At 40.4% G+C, this 21384-nt stretch overlaps 1 protein-coding gene across 2 annotated transcripts in view; it reads left to right on the top strand.

The window, feature by feature from the left end:
* Nucleotides 1–21384, top strand: part of LOC108271537 (metabotropic glutamate receptor 4) — a 154917-nt gene that overhangs the window by 126024 nt on the left and 7509 nt on the right. For both annotated transcript variants that reach the window (XM_017479175.3, XM_017479174.3), the window contains 3 exons: nucleotides 8392–8592; nucleotides 10369–10505; nucleotides 10697–11632. In XM_017479175.3, coding sequence (XP_017334664.1) covers nucleotides 8392–8592; nucleotides 10369–10505; nucleotides 10697–11632 — 1274 coding nt within the window. The remainder of the gene's footprint in view (nucleotides 1–8391; nucleotides 8593–10368; nucleotides 10506–10696; nucleotides 11633–21384) is intronic.

The raw sequence follows: 21384 nt of genomic DNA, 5'->3' as shown, positions 1-21384 counted from the left end.
AGAATAGGTTGGTGACAAAAACCTTCAATCTATTATGCCTGAATTATTTTGAAAAGAAAAATTACATTTTCATAACTGGAAAGGATGAATGGTTTAAGTAATGCACAAAGTAATGTGCACAGTTTCTGAAGCAGTAAATGTGCTCTCTGAATTTTCACCATGATGTCCATTCTGATTACTTTTTCTCTCCAGTCAAAAGTTAATGGATTGCTCCATTAAATTGTTTCATTTGGACACAGGCACATCCAGTGACAGCATAAATTAAATGCTGCTGAATGCCAAATCAGTTGCCCTTTGGTCAGTGTAATATACACATCCTGATTTTATTACTGTTTCTTAGTTACCAAGTACAAACTGGTAGCCAGTGTTGACTTTCTTTTGAGCTGGATTTTCTTTTAATTTTTTATTTTTTTTGTATTTTTTATTTTTTACCATATCTACCCAATGACAGGAAAATAGTATAAATACTGTTAAATTATGTTAAACAACTTATTCAACTGACTATAAAACTATATAAATAATAGTACAAGTGTCATTGCAGTGGGTGTGTAGAGAAGGACATGCAAAACCATCACCTAAGAATAAGGCTTCAGATGAAACAAACTGAGAACTGGAGCATGCTGCAGAATTAGTCCTTTGGAGTTTCTCTGAGCACCCAGAGGTATTAGTCTCTGGGGAAACTGCACCTTCAGAGGAAACATTCTCATCTCTTTAAAGCCCCTGGGTGGCACAAAGTGCAGGAGGTGAGGAGTGTGCTACTCTGTCACAGCCTATGACACCACTGAGACCCACAAAACCCCTCTGTGATGCCTCTTTTAATGTGAATGGATTTATCTAAAGGCCAAAAGCTAGCTTGTGGAGTGTGTGTAGGCGTGCTCTGACTCGGGATGAGAAATGTGTGTTTGTGGAGAAGATGAGACAAAGATGTGTGGTTAAAGAGAGTATATTATTGCAATGGATTAGTCTTGCACACAGCTCCAATTTAAAATGGACAAATTTTTATAGACAAAAATTTATAGACAAATTTTCATTTCCAATATGCAGGGTGTCCCAAAAGTCTGCAAACAGTACATAGGGGAAATGACTAATTTTAGCAAAATGTAACTTTATTTACAAAACATCCTCTACATGATTGCCCTATTTTGTAAATGCACATGGAGTCACCTTTCATACTCATGATGAACTCGTGTTAAAACCTTTGGTGTTGATGAATGTAATTGAATGTCTATCGCAACCTTGTAACAGCTTCCAGATCCAGCCATGAGAATGATTTCAATGCATTCTCCTTTTGTCAACGGCATTCTTAAGGCTATCTGAAAAAAAAAAAAAAAACATTATTTATATATATATATATATATATATATATATATATATATATATATATATATATATATATATATATATATATATAAGTGTGTGTGTGTGTGTGTGTGTGTGTGTGTGTGTGTGTGTGTAATAGAAACTAAGTAGGAAAAATTTTGGAAGACATTTTGGAGACTTTTGGGACACCCTATAGTTTTAAGAACAGTAGTTCTAAAATCATGAATAATTTCAAATATCATATAGATTATATATAGAGGAAGACAGTAAGTAGTCAGTATGTTCCTACTTTTCAGTCTCTTTAGTATATAACCTTTTTGGACCTATAATAATCATATAATTTCACAAATGCTTTAGAAAAACTGTAGTTTTTCTTTATTTGAGGCTTTGGTTTACATTTTTACAGCCAGGAAATTAGCTCCTCCTCCTGCTGATGTGGAACTGCTCAACTATATTTTTTTATCGAAAAGGCCTTTCATTTGGCATGGTTTCAGCAGAGTAGATGAAGTTAGGTGGAGAAAGAGTATGTCTTGTCAATGTTCTCATTGCAATTTCAATTCACCTCACATGCAGCAGAGTCTAAAAATAAATAAATAAAAGAAAACATGGAGAAAATCTAGCTTCAAAGAATTTTGGAGAACTGAAGTTCTCTAAAATCTTATACTGCATACAAGTTTCAACAATTTGCCCAATGTCTGATGGGTAAAAAAGAATTGCCACAGTTTACTTCTGACTTTGTTCTAAAAAAAATTGTGACTTGCATTTCAGTCCTGCACATGACATGCTATGTGTCTTTTTCAGTTTGCTTTAACATATTCACATTTGAAGGCAGTGCTTTGTAATTAACATCTTTAAAAAAAAAAAAAATAAACCATTGGATAACCCCAACTCAAATGAATACACAGCTGTCTGGTGTAATTATAAAAGAATAGAAAGATAATTAATCTTGCTTCCACCTTTATTTAGTAAAAAACCTGTTCCATTCATCATCTAGGACATGAAGGTTGGGGCATCAGTAATGTAATAGTTTTAAAGAAGCACTTAAGGGTTTGGAAATTTCAATGCTTTCCTTTTATCAAATGTTTCAACATTAAAAAAAAAGATGGCTTAATTAGACTCACTTAGAAAATTATAATATGCAGTGGAGTGGATAATTAAAGCATCAACTTGTTTTCCATTTTACTGCCAAATGCTTCATTTTGACCCAGTGAATTAGGAGCATCCTAATTTTGTAATCTTTGTAATTTTCTGAGTTTTCTATTGGCCAAGCTGTGAAGGTGAATCCAGCTGACCTATCCTGGAAAAAAGTCACAGTGCTCACACAAAAATATGCTTATTTGTGTGGTTTAAAAAAAAAGTTACAAAAAACAAAAACAAATTATACTACCATGATAAATATTCAATTATCTAGGATTATTTAATGAATGAAAATATACATTGGATATAAAAAGTCTATACACTATTGGATTAATTTTATTATAATCTAGCAGCAAACGTGACGTCTATGTATGTCTATGAACACAACAGCCATGAGATTGATTGGCTAGATTGATTGGCTAGAGGAGGAGCTGTAGTGGACCAATGGTGATGCTAAAGCCTGCCCTGATTTACATGAAAATTGAACTGCAACATTTTGAAAACCAAGTGGAGGGACCAAGGGAAAAACAGCATAAGCGTTCAAAAAAAGAAAACATGAGCAGAAAATGTCAGAGAGCACAAACGTCGGGGTTACGCATGTAACCCTTATCCCTGAGAAGGGAACGAGACGTTGCATTTAGCATAACAGTATGGGAGCGCCTTGCGCGCGTGACCAGTATCTGAAGCTTGTGTAAAATCATGCCTCTACTTATAGGCCTGCCATGATCAGGTGATGTGGCAATTAAGCACGTCGCATGATATATATATGGCACCTGTGAACCACGCCGCCAGCCTCTATTATCTGAAGCAAAGACGCAATTCACAGGCCTGCCCTGGTATGACAATTCTATGCAACGTCTCGTTCCCTTCTCAGGGAACAGGGTTACATGCATAACCCCGATGTTCCCTGAGAAGGGAACGAGACGTTGCATTTAGCATAACAGTATGGGAACGGGAATACCCACTCCATCATACCGAGGGTACGGCCTGTTCAAAAATACCCAAGCCTGAGGGTCACCGCAAGACACTCGAGCCTGGGGTGGAATGAATATCCAGGCTGTAATAACGAATGAATGTGTGTGGCGTAGACCACCCTGCAGCCGCACACACATCCTGCAAGGATACCGCTTTGGATAAAGCCTTCGAGGAGGCGACCGCCCTAGTGGAATGAGCTCTTATGCCCAGAGGCGTGGCGAGACCGCACGCCTCGTAAGCCATAGAGATTGCTTCCACTATCCAGTTAGAGATGTGCTGCTTTGACACAGCATCACTTTTACTGTTGCCACCAAAGCAGACCAGCAGCTGCTCCGACTTATGCCACTGGCCGGAGCGGTGGATGTAAGTACAGAGGGCCCTTACTGGACACAGCAGGTGCATCCTCTCTTGTTCCGGTGTGAGGAACGGAGGAGGGCAGAAGGCCTGCAACACCACAGGGTGGGCAGCCGATGTAGGCACTTTCAAAAGTCAAGGCAGGAGGGGGCAACAGAGAGAGCTTGTAGATCTCCCACTCGCTTGAGAGATGTCAAGGCCAGTAGGAGAGCTACCTTTAGAGTCAGAAGCTTCTCAGAGGCTGACTCTAAGGGCTCAAATGGGACCCCTGACAGACCTTCCAAGACCACAGAAAGATCCCAGGAAGGTGCTCACGGCCTGCAGATGGGCCTCAGCCGTCTGATACCACGCATGAACCTCGAAGTTAGAGGATGTTGCCCCACAGAGGCTCCATCAACAGGGGCATGGCTGGCCGAAACGGTGGCCACATAAACCCTGATTGTAGAAGGAGCCAACCCTGCTGAGAAATGTTCTTGTAAGAACTCCAAGACTGTAGCTATTGCGCAATTCACTGGGTCTAACTGACGTTCCTCACACCACAAGACAACAAGCCGCCACTTGAGGGCATATAATTTCCTTGTGGATGGTGCTCTAGCGTTTAACATGGTCTTTACAACCTCAGTTGTGAGACCAGAATCTATGAACTGGTGCCTCTCAGGGGCCAGACCCACAGTTTCCATAGTTCTGGCCGAGGGTGATAGATCAGTCCCCTGATATGTCCCTCCGTGGCCCATCAGGACTGTTCCTTCCTTGCCTGCTTTGTTTTTATGATCATTCTTAGATCAGGCCTCTTAGCAGGCTGTGGCTGTGGCCGACCTGTCCCCCTGGCTTTCTGCGGGGGGACCGCGCTGGCATTGACTGTGCCACCAAACAGGCCGGAAGGTTTAACGGGGCGTTCAGCAAGGAGACCTTATCTTTGTCCCCCATCCCTGACAGGTTGAGCCATAGGTGCCTCTCTGCCACAACCAGGCTACCCCTTGAACGGCCGATATGGCGGGCCGTTTGTTTGGTCGCCCGAAGAGATAAATCTGTGGCGCGGCGCAGCTCTGCCACTGCCTCTGGCCCAATTCTCCCACCAGTATCTAGCTCACTCAGCAGGTCTGCTTGGTAGGCCTGCAACACTGCCATTGTATGCAGGGACCCACAAGCAAGACCCGCTGCCGCATAGGCTTTGCCCACCAACACCGAAGTGGCTTTACATGGCTTTGAAGGTAAAGTTGGCCTCACTAAATTACCTGCCGTTGATGGAGAGAGATGGCTCGCAAGCGCCTCCTCCACCTTTGGCATCGCCACTTAGCCGTGCTGCTCACTCCCCATGATGGCTGAGTAATCAGACTTTGTGGGGTTATAAACACGGCTAGTGTATGGTTTTCTCCAGAAGCGTGATATCTCAACATGCACTTCTGGAAAAAAGGGGAGTTTTCTGCGGTGTGAGGGAGCTTTATGTTTATTTACACTGTAGAGGAAGCGCTCATCCAGCCTGCTACAAGCCACTTCCTCTTCCCCAGGCCTGTCTAGATTCAACTTCTGAACCGCCCTAGTGATCACCTCAAGCAGCTCTTTATATGCATGAGAGCTGCTGTCGGTTTTTGGTGCAATGGCACCCTCTACTGACTCCTCGGAGTCAGCGAGGTTGTTTTGGCTTTACATAGGGGAAGGAGGAGTCGCGACACGAGCTCTAAAGTCAGGCAGAGAGCCGGACCCGGAAGACGGAGCAAGAGATAGAGCTGCGCTCATCTCTGGCTCCTCTTCCAAATCCATACAAGAACCCCAGGACCTGAGACGGCTGGCTGCCTTGGCAGCGGCCGGCCCAGATCCGCGGGGTTCTGAAACCCAACTCCCTTCGGACGAGAAGAGAGCGAGCCGAGAGCGTGGTTGCCTAATCGTGAAACGTTCACAATGCTGACAGTCAGACCCCTCGAGGGCTGCTGTAGCATGTTCTACGCCCAAACACTTCACGCAGAAAGCGTGTCCGTCTCCTCCCGTGATGAAACGGGAGCAAGGCGTAACATACTTTCTGAATTCTTTCTCACTCATTCTTTCACTTTCTTTTCTTTTCTTAAAAAAGGGATAGAAAAGTTGAGAGATATTGAGAAATACAGAGTAGAAATGAAGCGTTTCTTTTTCTTTGTCACACAAACCACAGACATGCAGTCTCGCTGAAGATAGTAAGGCGGCGTGGTTCACAGGTGCCATATATATATCATGCGACGCGCTTAATTGCCACGTCACCTGATCATGGCAGGCCTGTAAGTAGAGGCATGATTTTACACAAGCTTCAGATACTGGTCACGCGCGCAAGGCGCTCCCATACTGTTATGCTAAATGCAACGTCGAAGTTCCCTTTGAAAGGGAACAACAGAGTCAAATAACCAAGGAAAACGTGATTTTGTGTGCGATTCAGAAAACTTTAAATTCATGTTTCAGTTTTCTGCAATATAATTGTAAATGCATTTTAAAAATGTTTGATTCACGCTCATTGTTCTTCGATCCGTGACCATGTTGTTTGTTATTCTACTAACTTTGCATTTATTTTTCAGTTTTGTACTATACATTTTTATGTGTTTTTACATGTTGGATCCACGCTTATTTTTTGATCCATGACCACAATACTTTTGAAGGAAAATTAATCCCATACTGTAATACACAAGATAAATCATGTCAGACATTTTTCCACCTTTAATGTGATAATAGCAACCAATAAAATTCAAGTGAAAAACAAATAGAGCTTTTTCAAGGGGAAAAATATATTTTTTTACAATAATCTGATTGTACAAGTGTGTATACCCGTTTATAATGGGGCATGTGTCTGTGCTCAGAATCTACCCACCACATTGAAACCCATGTTCAAAAGTTATACACCTGTCATCAATGAAATGATTCAGATTAACACCAAATAAAGATCAGCTGTTTCAATAGGATTATCTTGATATCTTGTTTTCAACCAACTGTTGAAGCCATATTCTTCAAAGAGCTTATAAAGCATGTACCTGATCTCATTGTGGAAAGGTATCGATCAGGAGAGGGGTACAAAACAGTTGTCAAAACATTAGATGTAACATTGAACACCATGAAGTTCATCAACAAGTGAAGAAAATGGAGCATCACAGTAGCATTACCAAGAACAGGATGTCCCTCCAAAATTATTGAAAGTTGAAAACTTATCCAAGAAACCTATGGCAACAGTAAAGGAGCTGCAGGAATATATTGCAAGTACTGGTCACGCCCTGCATGTTACAACAATTGTTACGTATTCATCACATATCTGGGCTATAAAAGAGTGGCTATTTTCTTTATTAAAGAAAATAACAGTCCTTTGTAATAAACCCCTAAATTAATGTGGCAAAATGTGTTATGCCTGAGACTCAGGTAGAAATTTTGGGGCATAATTGTAAAAGATATGTTTAGTGCACAAACAAGACAGCTTAATGCCCAAAGAACACCATACACACTGTGAAGCATGGTGTTGGCAGCATCATACTATGGGGCTGCTTCTTTTCAGCTGGGACTGGGGCACCAGTCAACTTAGAGGGAATCATGGATATCTCCAAATAATTTCCATTAGCACAAAAGCTGTAGGCTTCTGTTAGACAGCTGAAGATGAAGAAAAAAATTCACAGCCCAAAGCACAAATCCAAGCTAACAAAGGAACTGCTTTAGAAGTAGAAGAATACAACATTTTGGAATGACCGAGTCAGAGTGCAGATCTAAATACTATCAAAACTGTGTACAATGTCTTGAAGAAACTGTGTACAGAGTGCAGAGAAGTGTAAAATAAAATTGCCAAATCAAGATGTGCTACTGTACTTTGGTAGACTCTTACCCCAAAAAACTTGAGTGTTGTATTACAAGAAAAAGTTGGTTTAACAAAGTATTACTTAAGGGATGTGCACATGTGTGCAATCAGGTCATTGTAAGGTTTTTTTTCTTTCTTTTTTCCCTAAAAAGTTTCTATTTGTCTTTCATTTTAATTTTATTAGTTGCTATCACAGTAAAGTTGGAAAAAGATCTGACATGATTCATCTTGGTTTCATTTTTTGCATCATAAAAGCCTGTAGCAGTGGTCTTAAAACTTACTTGCAGAGGAGGTGGGAATGAGAAGTGTGTGTGAGTTTCCAAGTAATTACAGTAAATTAGTCTGTTTAATTTGGGCCAACAATTGACTTTTGTGCAGTATGTATTGGCAATTTGCACAAAAAAAATCTCAACAAATTTATTATTCTAATGACTTTGGCTCTTGGTCATGTCTCGTAATTGGCTTAGAGCATGTTTGTGTTTGCAAATAAAATTGTTCTGGCAGGTAGAGATATACAGAAAGGTGACAAATTAAAATCCAGCACATGCAATTTATATCATTTTCACTCAGTGTGCCTACATGCCCTGTGAATGGCATCTCTTACAATGTCATCCTGTAAGAGACTACTCTCATCAGGATAGAAATATCATCAAAGTAATCAGTCACAATAACTTTGTAATGATTGGTAGTGACTCAGTGAGTCTCTAATATTCCTTTTAAATTGTCACCCATCTGTAAATGCACTGGTGAATGCTAATTTTGCATTAATGAACAGCTGTTAATTTAAGCTGATCTCTATTTCCTTCTAGATCAAGAGAGGATTGGGAAAGATTCTGCATATGAACAGGAGGGTAAAGTGATGTTTGTGATTAATGCCGTGTATGCCATGGCCCATGCCCTCCATAACATGCACAGAGACCTGTGTCCTGGAAAGGTAGGACTTTGTTCCAAAATGGACCCTATCGATGGAAGCCTCCTTCTTAAGTACATCCGCAAAGTCAATGTCACAGGTTAGTCTCTTACCCGTTTTAAATTATTCTATACATTTTCTGGAGATACACCTGTATTCAAGTGCCAAAGAGGCCAGAATTGGTTTGCAGTGTTTGGTTTGAATGTGGTTTTCAGTTTTTAAAAGTATTTTATGAGTGTAGTGCTTGTCTCTGTGCCTCAATTTGCCCCACAGCTTTCTCTTAGCGAATCTGACTTGATTTGTATATTTCTGTGAAGGTCTGCAGTCTTGAAGTGTGTCCCAAGCTATTAGTACTGAGAAGGGGTAGCTTGTAAAGCTCTTCTCAGGTGAGACTGCATTGATGCAGGCTTGTCTCTGACATTTATATCCCATGATTCTTTGTGACGGGGTGAGAATGGAGTGCCACTTGCAGTGAAGTGGGAGTGAAGTGAAGAGGCACTTGCACTTGCAGTGAAGAGGCAAATTGAGACAGGTCCAAAATGAAGCACCCCTCAGTATGTAATCTGCTCAGCCCTCACTTGTGCTGGAGAACACTCTTCTGGTTTCCTGTGGTCCTGTTATTGTTTTCATTCATGTGATGCCTTCTGTGGTATTTGTAACAGAATGTGAACTATTTTCTCTTTATTCAAGTTGTGAAATGTCTCATTTATGCATTACATGTCAATCTGTGTTCATTTGTGAAAATGCTGATCAATCCTTAATTCACGAATGCTTTGGCCAGGTCACAAAAGAAAAGTCAAATCAGGTCACCTAATTATTTTCAAACTGTATTTTAATTTGATATAAAAGAGATATAGAGTTATAATGTTGAGACTGGCTACATGACTTGCTCCATAAATACTTAATGTCATCTGTCATTTTAATGAGATACATGAGTTAGTTTTTCCTCTTATTTCCTGTCTTAAGGACTACAAGATACCATGTTAAGAACCCTTGAAATCAGTGAGATATCCAAAACTCATGATTACAATATTTCATGTTCTTAAGCACACATTCAGCTTTAAAGTACAGAGTGACTTCAAGAGAAATGTTGTAGCTGAAATTGCTGTAATCTGTTATGTGGTCTCTAAAGGGAAACCAAATGATATTATCACCCATAGTTGCTTAGCATCTTTTGATAATGATAGAACTGATAAATTGGTTAATCTGATTAAGAAAGCATTCCATGCAATACACTCAACTTATTATATATTCCCATGGTACGAATCACTACAGCTATGTGCATCAATGTTTGAAGTGTCACTTAAATAAATATTCCTCCTACACAAAAACCCAGTAATCCTTTGGCCCAGTGTATATTTTTTTGTGGTGTAACGCACTGTTGTAATGCTCTGGCTGGGTTGACTCATCACACTTCACACTGTGTATTAGGAATCAAAAAATTTCCAGTCAAGCACAAAGAAGCGAATAGAATTATCTACATGAATCAACCCTTTGTGATGATCTCCACTGGTTTTCACTGAACCCAAACCACACTTGTTCTGGAACTTGGAACAGCAATCCAGACAGCAAAATCGTTTCTTGTGGTACTGCTGTTCAAGGAACTGAAAATCAGGACTGGGTGATTTTATTTCATACGCTTGCTGTATATTGATCATATATCCCAAAACCTTCATTCTTCATATTGCCTGTTTTTGGCCAATTCTTCAGTTGGAACAAATTGTCACACATTGTGCCATATAACAGGTGTTTGTTTAGCAAAAGAACTTTCTTTGTCCTGTTAGCACACTGCACTGAACATGCCCATAGTGTTCATACCAGTGGTTTTGGAATGCATTTTGTGATTAACTATCTGTCCACATGTGCTTATCTCCAGTGACAGCTGGCAATCCAGTGCAGTTTAATGAGAATGGAGATGCCCCAGGTCGTTATGATATATTCCAGTATCAGATAAATAACAAAACCACTGAGTACAAAATCATTGGCAACTGGACTGACAAACTCAACCTTAACGTAAGTCTCCCTTTGGGTGCAAATTCAACCCAAGTCCATTCCATATTAAAGCCATGCAATGATTTGTGAATAAATGGTGTCTTCTAAAGTTCAATATAAATATCAAAATCACTTGTATTCTTCATGTAGAAGTATATTAGATGTATGATAGAAGTATGCCTTTGCCTGAAACATTTTTTTTGTTGCCCCAGATCTCCATGATGCAGTGGCCGGGTGGTGTGCAGAAGGTGCCCTACTCCAACTGCAGCCAACCCTGCAAGCCAGGCTGGCGGAAAAAGCTTGTGAAAGGCATTCCCTGCTGTTGGCACTGTGAGCGTTGTGAAGGATATCAGTACCAAGCCGACCCATTCACTTGCAAGATGTGTCGCTTTGACCTTCGCCCCAACAAGAACCACACAGGCTGCCAGCCCATCCCTATCATCAAGCTGGAATGGAGCTCACCCTGGGTGGTCATACCTGTTTTTCTTGCTATTCTAGGCATCATGGCTACACTGTTTGTAGTGGTCACTTTCATACGCTACAATGATACACCAATTGTTAAGGCATCAGGACGGGAGCTCAGCTATGTCTTACTGACAGGCATTTTCCTTTGCTATGCTACCACTTTCCTGATGATTGCCACTCCTGATGTTGGGATTTGTTCATTCAGACACATTTTTCTTGGCCTTGGAATGAGTATAAGTTATGCTGCATTGCTTACCAAGACCAACCGCATTTACCGTATTTTTGAGCAAGGGAAGATGTCAGTGAGTGCCCCACGGTTCATTAGCCCAGCCTCCCAGTTGGTTATCACGTTCATCCTGATCTCACTCCAGCTCTTGGGAGTGTGTATCTGGTTTGTGGTAGACCCTCCCCAGGCTTTTGTGGACTATGAAGACCAACGCATGTCAAACCCAGATATGGCACGAGGTGTGCTCAAGTGTGATATCTCAGACTTGTCACTCATCTGCCTGCTGGGATACAGCATGCTGCTGATGGTCACATGTACGGTCTATGCCATTAAGACACGTGGGGTGCCTGAGACCTTCAATGAGGCAAAGCCTATTGGCTTCACCATGTACACCACCTGCATCATCTGGCTTGCATTTATCCCCATCTTCTTTGGCACGTCACAATCAACGGAAAAGGTAAGATGCCCTAGTAGTGAAACTGAGACTCTGTGATGCTTTCTGAGCATCACACTGCATTCAAAATAGCTTTAAATATTAAGAGAGCATGCAAAGGTGCTGTCAAAACAATTCCAGGACAGCTTCTTTAAAAGCATCAATCAGGGTTATAAAGTTGGTTATAAAGAATATATACTATAAAGCACATTTATACCTTTTAAAGCCTTTATTATAAAAATGGAAAGAATATGGCAACTCTTCCTACAGCAAGCCATCCACCAAAAGTCCAGGTCAAGAGAGCATTAGACAGAGAAAAACACTATATGGCCAAAGTCAGTGAAATACACTATATGGCCAAAGGTATGTGACCACCACACCCATATGTGGACCTTCCCCAAACTTCTCATCAAACATCAGTGCCTGATCTCACTAATGCTCTTGTGGCTAAATGGGCAAATCCACACAGCCATGCTCCAAAATCTAGTGAAATGTCTTCCCAGAAGTGTGGGATATTATAACAGCAAAGGGGGACTACATCTACAGTATAATGGGATGTTCAAAAAGCACATACAGTATGGTTTTGATTGGTCAGGTATCCACATACATTTGCCAATATAGTATATATAGTGGTTAGCTTTAAATGATTTCATCATTAGTTGTATCTATCTAAGTCTTTGGTGTTGTCAAACCTTAGTTTACAAAATTACCAGCTTGTTCTGGGTTATCCATTATCATACAGGAATCAAAAGATTTGTTTTTAAATTGTATAAAACGTCTACACACCCCTGTTTAAATCGCTTGTTTCTGTGATATAACATAAATGAAACCAAGATAAATAATATCAGAACTTTTTCCACCTTAACTCTGTTATTGCACTCAACAAACATATATATATTTTTTTTTGGGAGGAATGAAAATAACTTGCAGTATAATGGGGCATGTGACAGCTCAGCAAACATGCCCCTTTGAGTCCCACAATGTGGGAAGAAATTTGAGCCTGCCATTACTGGTGTGAAATGTGGGGCACGTGGATGGAATGGTGGATAGCACCAAATACCAATCTATTTTTCACGGATTTCTCCTGATCTGCCTGAAGCGCAATAGTGTGTGCTTCCGGGTTGACATTGACTTTGTTCATTTTTACATGTGTGTTTTTGTTTTAGTTTCTGTCCTGTCTCTGGTCGTGTATTGTTATTGGTTAGTTTCCTTATGTGGGATCATCATTCACAGTTGTTCCCTTTTCCCTTTTGATTAGTTTGTCTATTTATACCCTTGTGTTTCTGTTTTACGTCGCAAAGTATTGTATTAGTGTTTTGCTGCCTGTACTCTACAGAGCCTTTGTTCTTTGTTCATGGTTCTTTGTTTATTGATCCTGATCTCGTACCTGTGTTTCACGTTTCTTGTTTTTGCCTAGTTTAGTCTGTTTGCTGATCTCCTGACCCTGTGCCTGTTTTTGACTATATTTTTGCATTGCATTTTGGATCTGTCTGCCTGCCACTCTCTTAATAAAATCTTTAAACTGCAGTTGTATCCTTCTGCATTCCCAATTCATGACAGAATACTTCACCTAACATGGATACAGCAAGAAAGCAAAAGAGGAGTCATGCCAGGATAACCATGCCAGCACTTAACTTCATCTGTTTTACTCAGTGAACTTTCCTAATTCCCCCCTGAACCATATGATGGATGAGTTGTCTCCTACAATGGCAATTTTATTTTGCGATCCTGGTGTACATATCGAAAATCTGACTGACTTGAAAAGGGCTGTGCACTGGCGATCCCCATGCAATTTCATAGATCTAGAGCATTTTTGCAAATAAGTGTAATAATTTTGCCAAATAAAAATGTGTCAAGTTGGTAGTGAGTTCTGTACTACAAGCAAAAGATGCTTTAACAAAGCTTTAGTTAGGGGGTGTGCAAACTGGTGCAACCAGATTATTGTAGGGGTTTTTTTTTGCCCCTAAAACATTTTTATTTGTTTTTTGTTTGAATTTTGTTAGCTGTTGTATCACATTAAAGGTGGAAAAAGATCTCACATAATTTATCACAGTTTCATTATTTTACATCACAAAAACCTGCAATTTTAATAGGGGTGTAGACTTTTTGTATCCACTATACAACCAGGATTGGCGTAATTATAGTCACATCATTGTTGTGTATTCAAATAATGTGAGCTGAATAAGATGCAGCAGTTCTGTATTATTCTGAAAACATAATGTGGTCATTTGTATTCTGTAACAACCCAACCAACATGCAGCAAAAGGACTGAGGGAGCAAAAAAAAAAGAAAAGAAAAGAAGGAGGAGACAAAGCACAAAACATGGTGCAAAGAGGTGATTATCACCTTCAGCAAGCTACATAGAGAATGCTGTCTTATCCAAGACCTAAGATGAGACTGAAATCCAGACCAAGCCTCATTAAGACTTATTCTATACCAACACTATGAGTAGCCAGACCATGGCCATGTTCATGTAGTTATGATGACATGTTTAACTGATTGAGACCGAGTTCACAAAATAAGACTCTGACACACACACACACACACACACACACACACACACACACACACAAACACACACACACACAAATCCTTTCTCTTGTCTATTAATTTCAGTTAGAAAGCTTTTCTGTTTTGATTCTAAAAATAACAAGATTTTATTTTATTTTTTTATTTTAAAAAAATCCCTTTCATGGTTATTTAATTAAGCTCTCTTTAGGGGGATAGAAGGATCAAACATGGTGTTGCAATAAATGGAAATGAATGTGAATTTTCACTAGCCAACTATTGCTTTAAGTGTGTGCAACATTACTTTAGTAATTGCATTCGAGTAATTAAACATGTAACCAACATAATGTGAAATGAATTTGGTAATTACTTCTGCACAACATTGCATCTTATACAAAAATCAATAAATAATTCCACTCAACAGTTATATTGTATTTACCTGCCTCTACTCAGCTACAGAGTTGCTATAATAATCTATAACAAGCTATAGTTAACCATAGTTACAGTCACATAAATGACTACACTTTTTCTCATCTGCAGTATCAGAGGAATATAGCACAGTGGAGAATTGTGAAATAAAAGATGGAAAAAAATTGCAATATGGCAAATTCCCACACTATGTTTGGGGAAAAAAAGCAATAAGAATTGACACATCACAACAAGAATGTCTCACAATCAGTTAAGCTGACAAGTACAAGAAAACACAAAGAGTCAGTGATGACTTTTTTTTCAGAGCAATTAAACGCCTCACTTCCTCCTAGCTCGTGATATACTTCATCTGTCAACCTGTTCGCTCATCGCCTGTTTACTGCCAGACGCCTTATCAGGATTCTGGCTGCCAACCTCATACGGCTTGTGTCAAAATAAATGTGATGAATGCCACTAGGGGTTTTCTGGATCATTTGAATGGAGTCATCTGGTGCAATCTCTATAGCTTGTAATCAGCAAGTGAAGCTCCTGGTCTAGAGGGGAGAACAAACCAATGTGCCCTCCCCTGTACATATTAGATTAATCTCCCCATAAGTATTGTGAGTACTGAGTTTGATACTGAGGTCTGAGTGCAAGCCGCCCACCTTGCTCAGACTGCTATTTGTACGCAACCTCACCTGGGAGAATTGTAGGCTGTCACACTCGTGCTAAATGGTTCATTTGCAGGAGATTTACCTGTATTGTGCTGTTGACAGAATAATTGTTGTCTCTTTGAGAGGGAGGCCAATAGCTCTTATTTACATACAGGTGTATTTCAAGGATTGAAGACACTTTGAATAACACCCTTGAATGTTTGGCACCCCACTTAAAGTAACCATTTTCTCTGTGGGCCTAAAATGTGTTGTGCTTTGCTGTACTGTTCATTCCTTTCATTATTTCTGGTTTTCAAAACAATGTATTTACAAGTCATTCTGGCAACATGCATTTCCAGTGAGTTGAGCAGTGGCTGTTATATTATATACTTATTTAGGTAATAACCTACATGGTTACATCTTTGTAGCATTCAGTGTTGATAGGTTAAGACATGGAGTGGCACCAAAACATAGCGGCCCTTATGCACTGACAACTGCACAGTGAAAGTTTATTTTCATTATGGGTCAATAAACCATAACAAAATTATTTGTCCTTTGCGCTTAAAAAGTGAAATACCTCAGAATATAGAATATAGATAATGTCATCATCTACTTTTAGCTTTCTGCATTTGAAAGAAAGTGGAGCAATATGAATGCAGTGAGTCACTTGGGTCAGAGTCTCTGAGGGCTAAACCTTTTTTAGTCCCCTGTTCCCATTTCACTTGTCTGCTCTCTGAGGGCAGTTGTTAATTCTATAAAATTGGATACAGTATGGTAGGTTGCACAGTGATGTAGCACGTAGTGTAGTTGCCTCACAGCTCCAGGGTCAGGGTCTCGGATTAATGCCTGTGCAAAATTGGTTGCATGTTCTGTCAGTGTCCGTCGGGGTACATGGATTTGTGGATTGACTACTCTAAATTACACTTAAATGTGTGTGTGATGCCCTATGATGGGCTGGCTTCCCATCCAAGGAGTATTCCTGCTTTTCATTCTGTGTTCCTGTGACCTGGATCCACTGTAACCCTGACTAGGATAACGTGGTTACTGAAGATGAATAAGGTACAGAATTATGTGATCAGACCAAATTAAATCAATTTAACAGCATCTTGTCTTACATGGACATGGATAAGAATGCCTGTGTAATGTGTCCAGTACAGTGTGAGTTGATGGAGTTGAAACTGCAGTGCTACAGTAGTTAAAAACATGTGCCTGAGCCTTACCCAACCACTGCTTACCTGGTCATTCACTCCAAAACAGCTGATTATATTCAAATTAATTGGATTATGAACTACTTAATTTCTAAGACTAATATTTTTAAGGTTTCTTGTGTATGGCAGTAACAACAGCACCCAATTTGTTACCATTTTAAAGAGACACCATTGTAAATTATATATAAAGAGCAGTGGTTACAATGTTGGACTTCTGATCAGAAGGTTGTGAGTTCAAATCCCAGCACTGTCAATCTGCCACTGCTGGGCCCTGGAGATAAATGTAAGTCACTCTGGATAAGGGTGTCTGCCAAATGCTGTAAACATATGTAACACATACTCTATATAATAATTTCTCCTTTTTTATTTTCTTCTTTTGACAGTATAGAGTTGCAGAAAGTGTTCTCCTGCTTACAAGTTTACCCTTCTCATTTGTACAAAAACACTCTCTTTGAGAAGCTTCTCATAAAAATAGTGAGTTTCCATAAAGGAGCATTACAGTATTTGGTTATACATAAAAAGAAACAAAGATCTATTGCAGATAAAATCCCATTTCTTATTCTCCTGTCTAATTACATATATAGTACTTTGTATTTCTGAATGCTTTTTGAAGAGATAATCAGAACCACTTAACTTTTCTTAGCAAAATAAATGGAAGGCTGTAGGAACAATAGGCAAGCACTTCTCCTGCAGGGAAACTCAACAACCAAAAATAGGTGTTGCTTATTTGAATTGGGTGCTTCTGTGTTTTTCATTAGTGTGGATTTTTTTGGTGCAATTGTTATCATAATTATAATAAGGAATCATAAATGTTTACCAAATTCAGAATAAAATTTTTTTATCGGTTGGCATTTCTTTACATCATAAATCTTCTTCTTTTCATTTCGGCTTTTCCCTAGTTCAGGGGTTACCACAGCGAATCAATTTTCTCCATATGTCTCTGTCGTGGGTGTCTTCCAGCGACACCCTGGCCTCTTTTAAGTCGATGCTTATTTGGGCCATGTAGTTCTGTAGCGGTCTTCCCCGCTTCCCATTTCCTGGGGTTTTCATTCCGAGCATTCTTCATGTGACATGCTTTACCCCTCTTGTATTTACGTGCCAAAACCATCTCAGTCGCTCTTCTCTTGCTTTGTCCATGAAGCGTGCGACTTGGGCCGTTTTCCTGATTTGCTCATTTTGGATTTTGTCTAGGCTAGTGTGGCCTAACGAAAATCTGAGCATTTGCAACTCTGCTACATCCAGAGCAGCAGTAAGTCTTTTTGTAGTTGCCACTGTTTCCAGACCATATGGCATGGCTGGTCACACCACTTTGTTGTAGATGGTTCCTTTCATTTTAGCCGGCACTCTTTTGTCGCAAATGACTCCAGTAGTTCTTCTCCAGCCGGCCCAACCTGCTTGGATCCTGTGGTTGACCTCTTGTCGGGTCGTTCCATTTTTCTCCACAATGGATCCAAGGTAGCAGAAGTTATCTGCTTGTTCAATTTCTTCTCCATCATTGAACTTCAATGAGTCATGGTTTTCAGGATCACCAATGCACATGTATTTGGTCTTCTTGCTATTAATTTTCAGTCCCCCCTTTTCGAGCGCGGCTCTCCAGCTTTCCAGTGCTGTTTCAGCTTGGTGTTTGCTCTCCATGCATAGTACGATGTCATCGGCATACATCATCGTCCATGGTGGTTCTTGCCAGAGTCCATCTGTCAGCCTGTCCATGAGGGTGATAAACAGAAATGGACTTAAGGCTGACCCCTAGTGGAGTCCAACCTTAACGTCAAAGCAGTTCCCTCCTCCATTTTCCATTCGTCTGTACAGTTTGTCGTTGACTTCTCGCTTCGCCTTTGCCACGGCTTTCTTTGCTTCTTTGTTGGCTTTCTTGTACGCTTCTGAAATTCTTTCATCTTTGGTTGTTTCCCACAGTTTTTTAGTTTCTTTCTTCCACTGTATGCTGGTTTGTACTTCTGGGTTCCACCACCACGTTTCCTTATTTTCTCTTCTCAGCCCTTTGGAGTAACCCAGGGCGTTTACTGCCTCTAGCCTAATCATGTTGGCGGTAGTAGTCCAGTTCGACGGCAGGGTGCTTTCTCCTCCGTTTGCTCGCATTACCTCCGCTGTAAAGTTACTCATCCTCTCCTCCGTTTTGAGCTTCCACCATTTTGTCTGTAGTTGTCGTCTGGGTTCCTTGCTTTTCTGGCATCTAATGGTTGTGCAGCATACTACTGGTCTGTGTTGCCGTGCCACGTTATCTCTGGCTATTACCTTACAGTCTGTAGTCTCTCTCAAATCTTTCCACCTGCAGAGGATGTAATCTACTTGGGAGCATTTCTCTCCACTGCAGTAGGTAGCACATTGTTTCTCTTTTTTGAAGAAGAACGTTTTAAGCACTGCGAGCTTCATGCTTTTTGTGAAATCTATGATTTTCCAACCTTCGTCATTTCTTATCTTCAGCCCATGTCGACCACGGACCTGCTCATCCCCTAAGTTCCCTTCACCAACATGACCGTTAAGGTCGCCTCCTAAGAATAGTCTTTCCGTTTTTTCCAATTTCTTCTACTAGGGGCTCTAGCTCGCTCCAGAAACTGTGCTTCTCTACTTTGCTGCATCCGACTTGTGGAATGTACGTGCTAACTTTGTTTACTAACATGTCTTCTATTTGGAGTTTAAGTCTCATTACTCTGTCTGATACTCGCTTCACCTCTATGACTCGATCTATGTGCTTCTCAGCCAAGATGATGCCCACTCCGTTTCTTTTCCCATCCGACCCATGGTAAAAGAGTTTGTAGCCTCCGCCTATTCCTTTCGCTTTGCTGCCTTTCCACTCAGTCTCTTGTACGCAGAGAATGTCAATTTTTTTCGCTTCTCTACCATGTCGGCCCATTCTATCCCCTTGCCTGTCTTTGTGCCAATGTTGAGGGACCCGACCTTCAGTTCCGCGTAGTGGGTTATAGCTTTCGCGCTTCAGCTTGATGCATTTCCCTCCTCTGTCTCTGCGTTTGCGTGTTGTCTGTGAAGCTTCTTTCTTCTTTCTTCGTCCAGCAGTAGCACATTTTCCGTCAGCACCCTGTTGGGCAACAACGTCGGTCGTTGTTATCCCAGGCCTCGACCGATCCGGTGTGGAGTTTTTAAGGTTGATTCACATGTTGTTCTGGCTAGGGTTTTTTTATGCCGGATGCCCTTCCTGAGGCAACCCTCCCCATTTATTCGGGCTTGGGACCGGCACTGGTCCTGTGCGCGCAATGAGCCAGTGGCTGGGTTTTCTTTACATCATAAATAAATCCAAAAAATTTTATTTGGTGAAATGAAATCTCATAATTTGGGAAAAATGTCTCCTACTCATTCTCCTCTGTGTGTGTAAGCTTATGCATAAGAAGACCAGCTAATGTAATCTTTGACTTGATCGACATCAAATTATATATTGTGCATGGATTACTGCACTTTTATAAATTGACATTTACATTTATGGCATTTGGCATTCATCCAGAGCAAATTGCATCAATGATAAATACATCCTGATACTGGTTCAGTAGTTAATGCACACAAGTATGAAGAAGTTTCTGCACACAAGTATGAAGAAGTTTCTGAAACTTCTTTCTGCAGACAATATTAGCTCTGTTTGGTTTATGCAAACATTTACACACAACTAAACAATTGATAAATGGTGCCCATTGTCATTATGTCAAGCAAAAACTATTTTGGATCAGCATAATATTAATGGAATATCAAGATGCTTTATTCACACCAAAATGTGACTTTTATCATGCACAGATCTGAATAGCATAGCTGAATAGCTGAACAGATCATACCAGGTGGTGTTGAACATTTGAATTATGGAGATAATGAAAACTTATGTCCATTCGTTAATTGAGACTTTGTTGTAGTGAAGGGACATGTGTACGTCCGTTAACATCAGCCCTATGTCACCAGGAGCTTAATGCTTCCACTATACCCCTGGTGAACAGATCTGAGGGCAGGGGTCAAACAAAGATCCCAAAGATCCCCTTGAAAGTTATGCAGGAACATAATGTTATTAGGCTAAACCTGAAATGGCAATGTAGAGCCACATTTTGGGCTCACCACCTGCACGGTGAAGGGTGGGAGCCAGATACAATGCCAGTTGTGTGGCAGGCATGCAGTGTACAGTTTTAGACATACTAGCGTCTTGCAATGGAAACTGGCTTTGTGAACACGGAATGCCATTTTACTGGTGCGTAAAAAGCCTGAATTAGTGTGTGATGTGGAAATATATGGGCTAGATAATGCTTATATTCACACAGGCTCAGCTACTAAAGTTCTGTATAATGGTGGTCTCTCTCACCTCTCTTCACACAGGAGATAAACCTTAGGTGGGTGTGTTGTACTCACCATTTCCAGTATGAGGGTCTTGCACTTTTTTCCTCAGTTTTTCCCAATGGACAAGAGGGTTGCCTATATGAGATTAGTCTCAAGAAGGAAAACTTTGTTGTTTGCGTGTATGCACCAAATTACGGAAGCCCTAAGCGGCCATGCATTATTACTTTTTTTTCTTTGTTGTTTTCTCGTCATCTCAACATAACACGTTGTTTCTCATGATCTCGACTTAATTTTCTCACGACCTTGACATAACAAAAAGTTGTTTTCTCATGATCTCAGCTGAATTTTTTCATGATCTTGACATAAAAGAAAAGCTGTTTTCTCACGACCTAATTTTATCCCGTGAAAATCTCGTGCCTTGTGAATGGGACTGTTGTTACATGCATGTGGGCATCTTCGCCTTCATAAATGTAATAATTGCCTGCTGTATAGATGGACTTTTTCTCCGCATTAAGAGGGGTGTCCCCTTTTCAAGTGTCAGACACTAATGTGGAAGTCGTCAATCCTGCAGGGATGACGTATTTTTGTAGGCCAACCCAGAAGTTAGCATCACCCTGGTTCTGTCAACAAAAAGCCAATAGGATTTTTCCATTGACTTTTGAATTATTGTAGAAAATAAGCTCTGTGACCAACAAAAGTTTATGATTTAACAAAA

The sequence above is a fragment of the Ictalurus punctatus genome, chromosome 11 (genome assembly GCF_001660625.3).
Source record: "Ictalurus punctatus breed USDA103 chromosome 11, Coco_2.0, whole genome shotgun sequence".
NCBI lineage: Eukaryota > Metazoa > Chordata > Actinopteri > Siluriformes > Ictaluridae > Ictalurus > Ictalurus punctatus.
The sequence above is the reverse complement of the archived record's forward strand: the minus strand, read 5'-3'. Positions and strand labels throughout refer to the sequence as shown.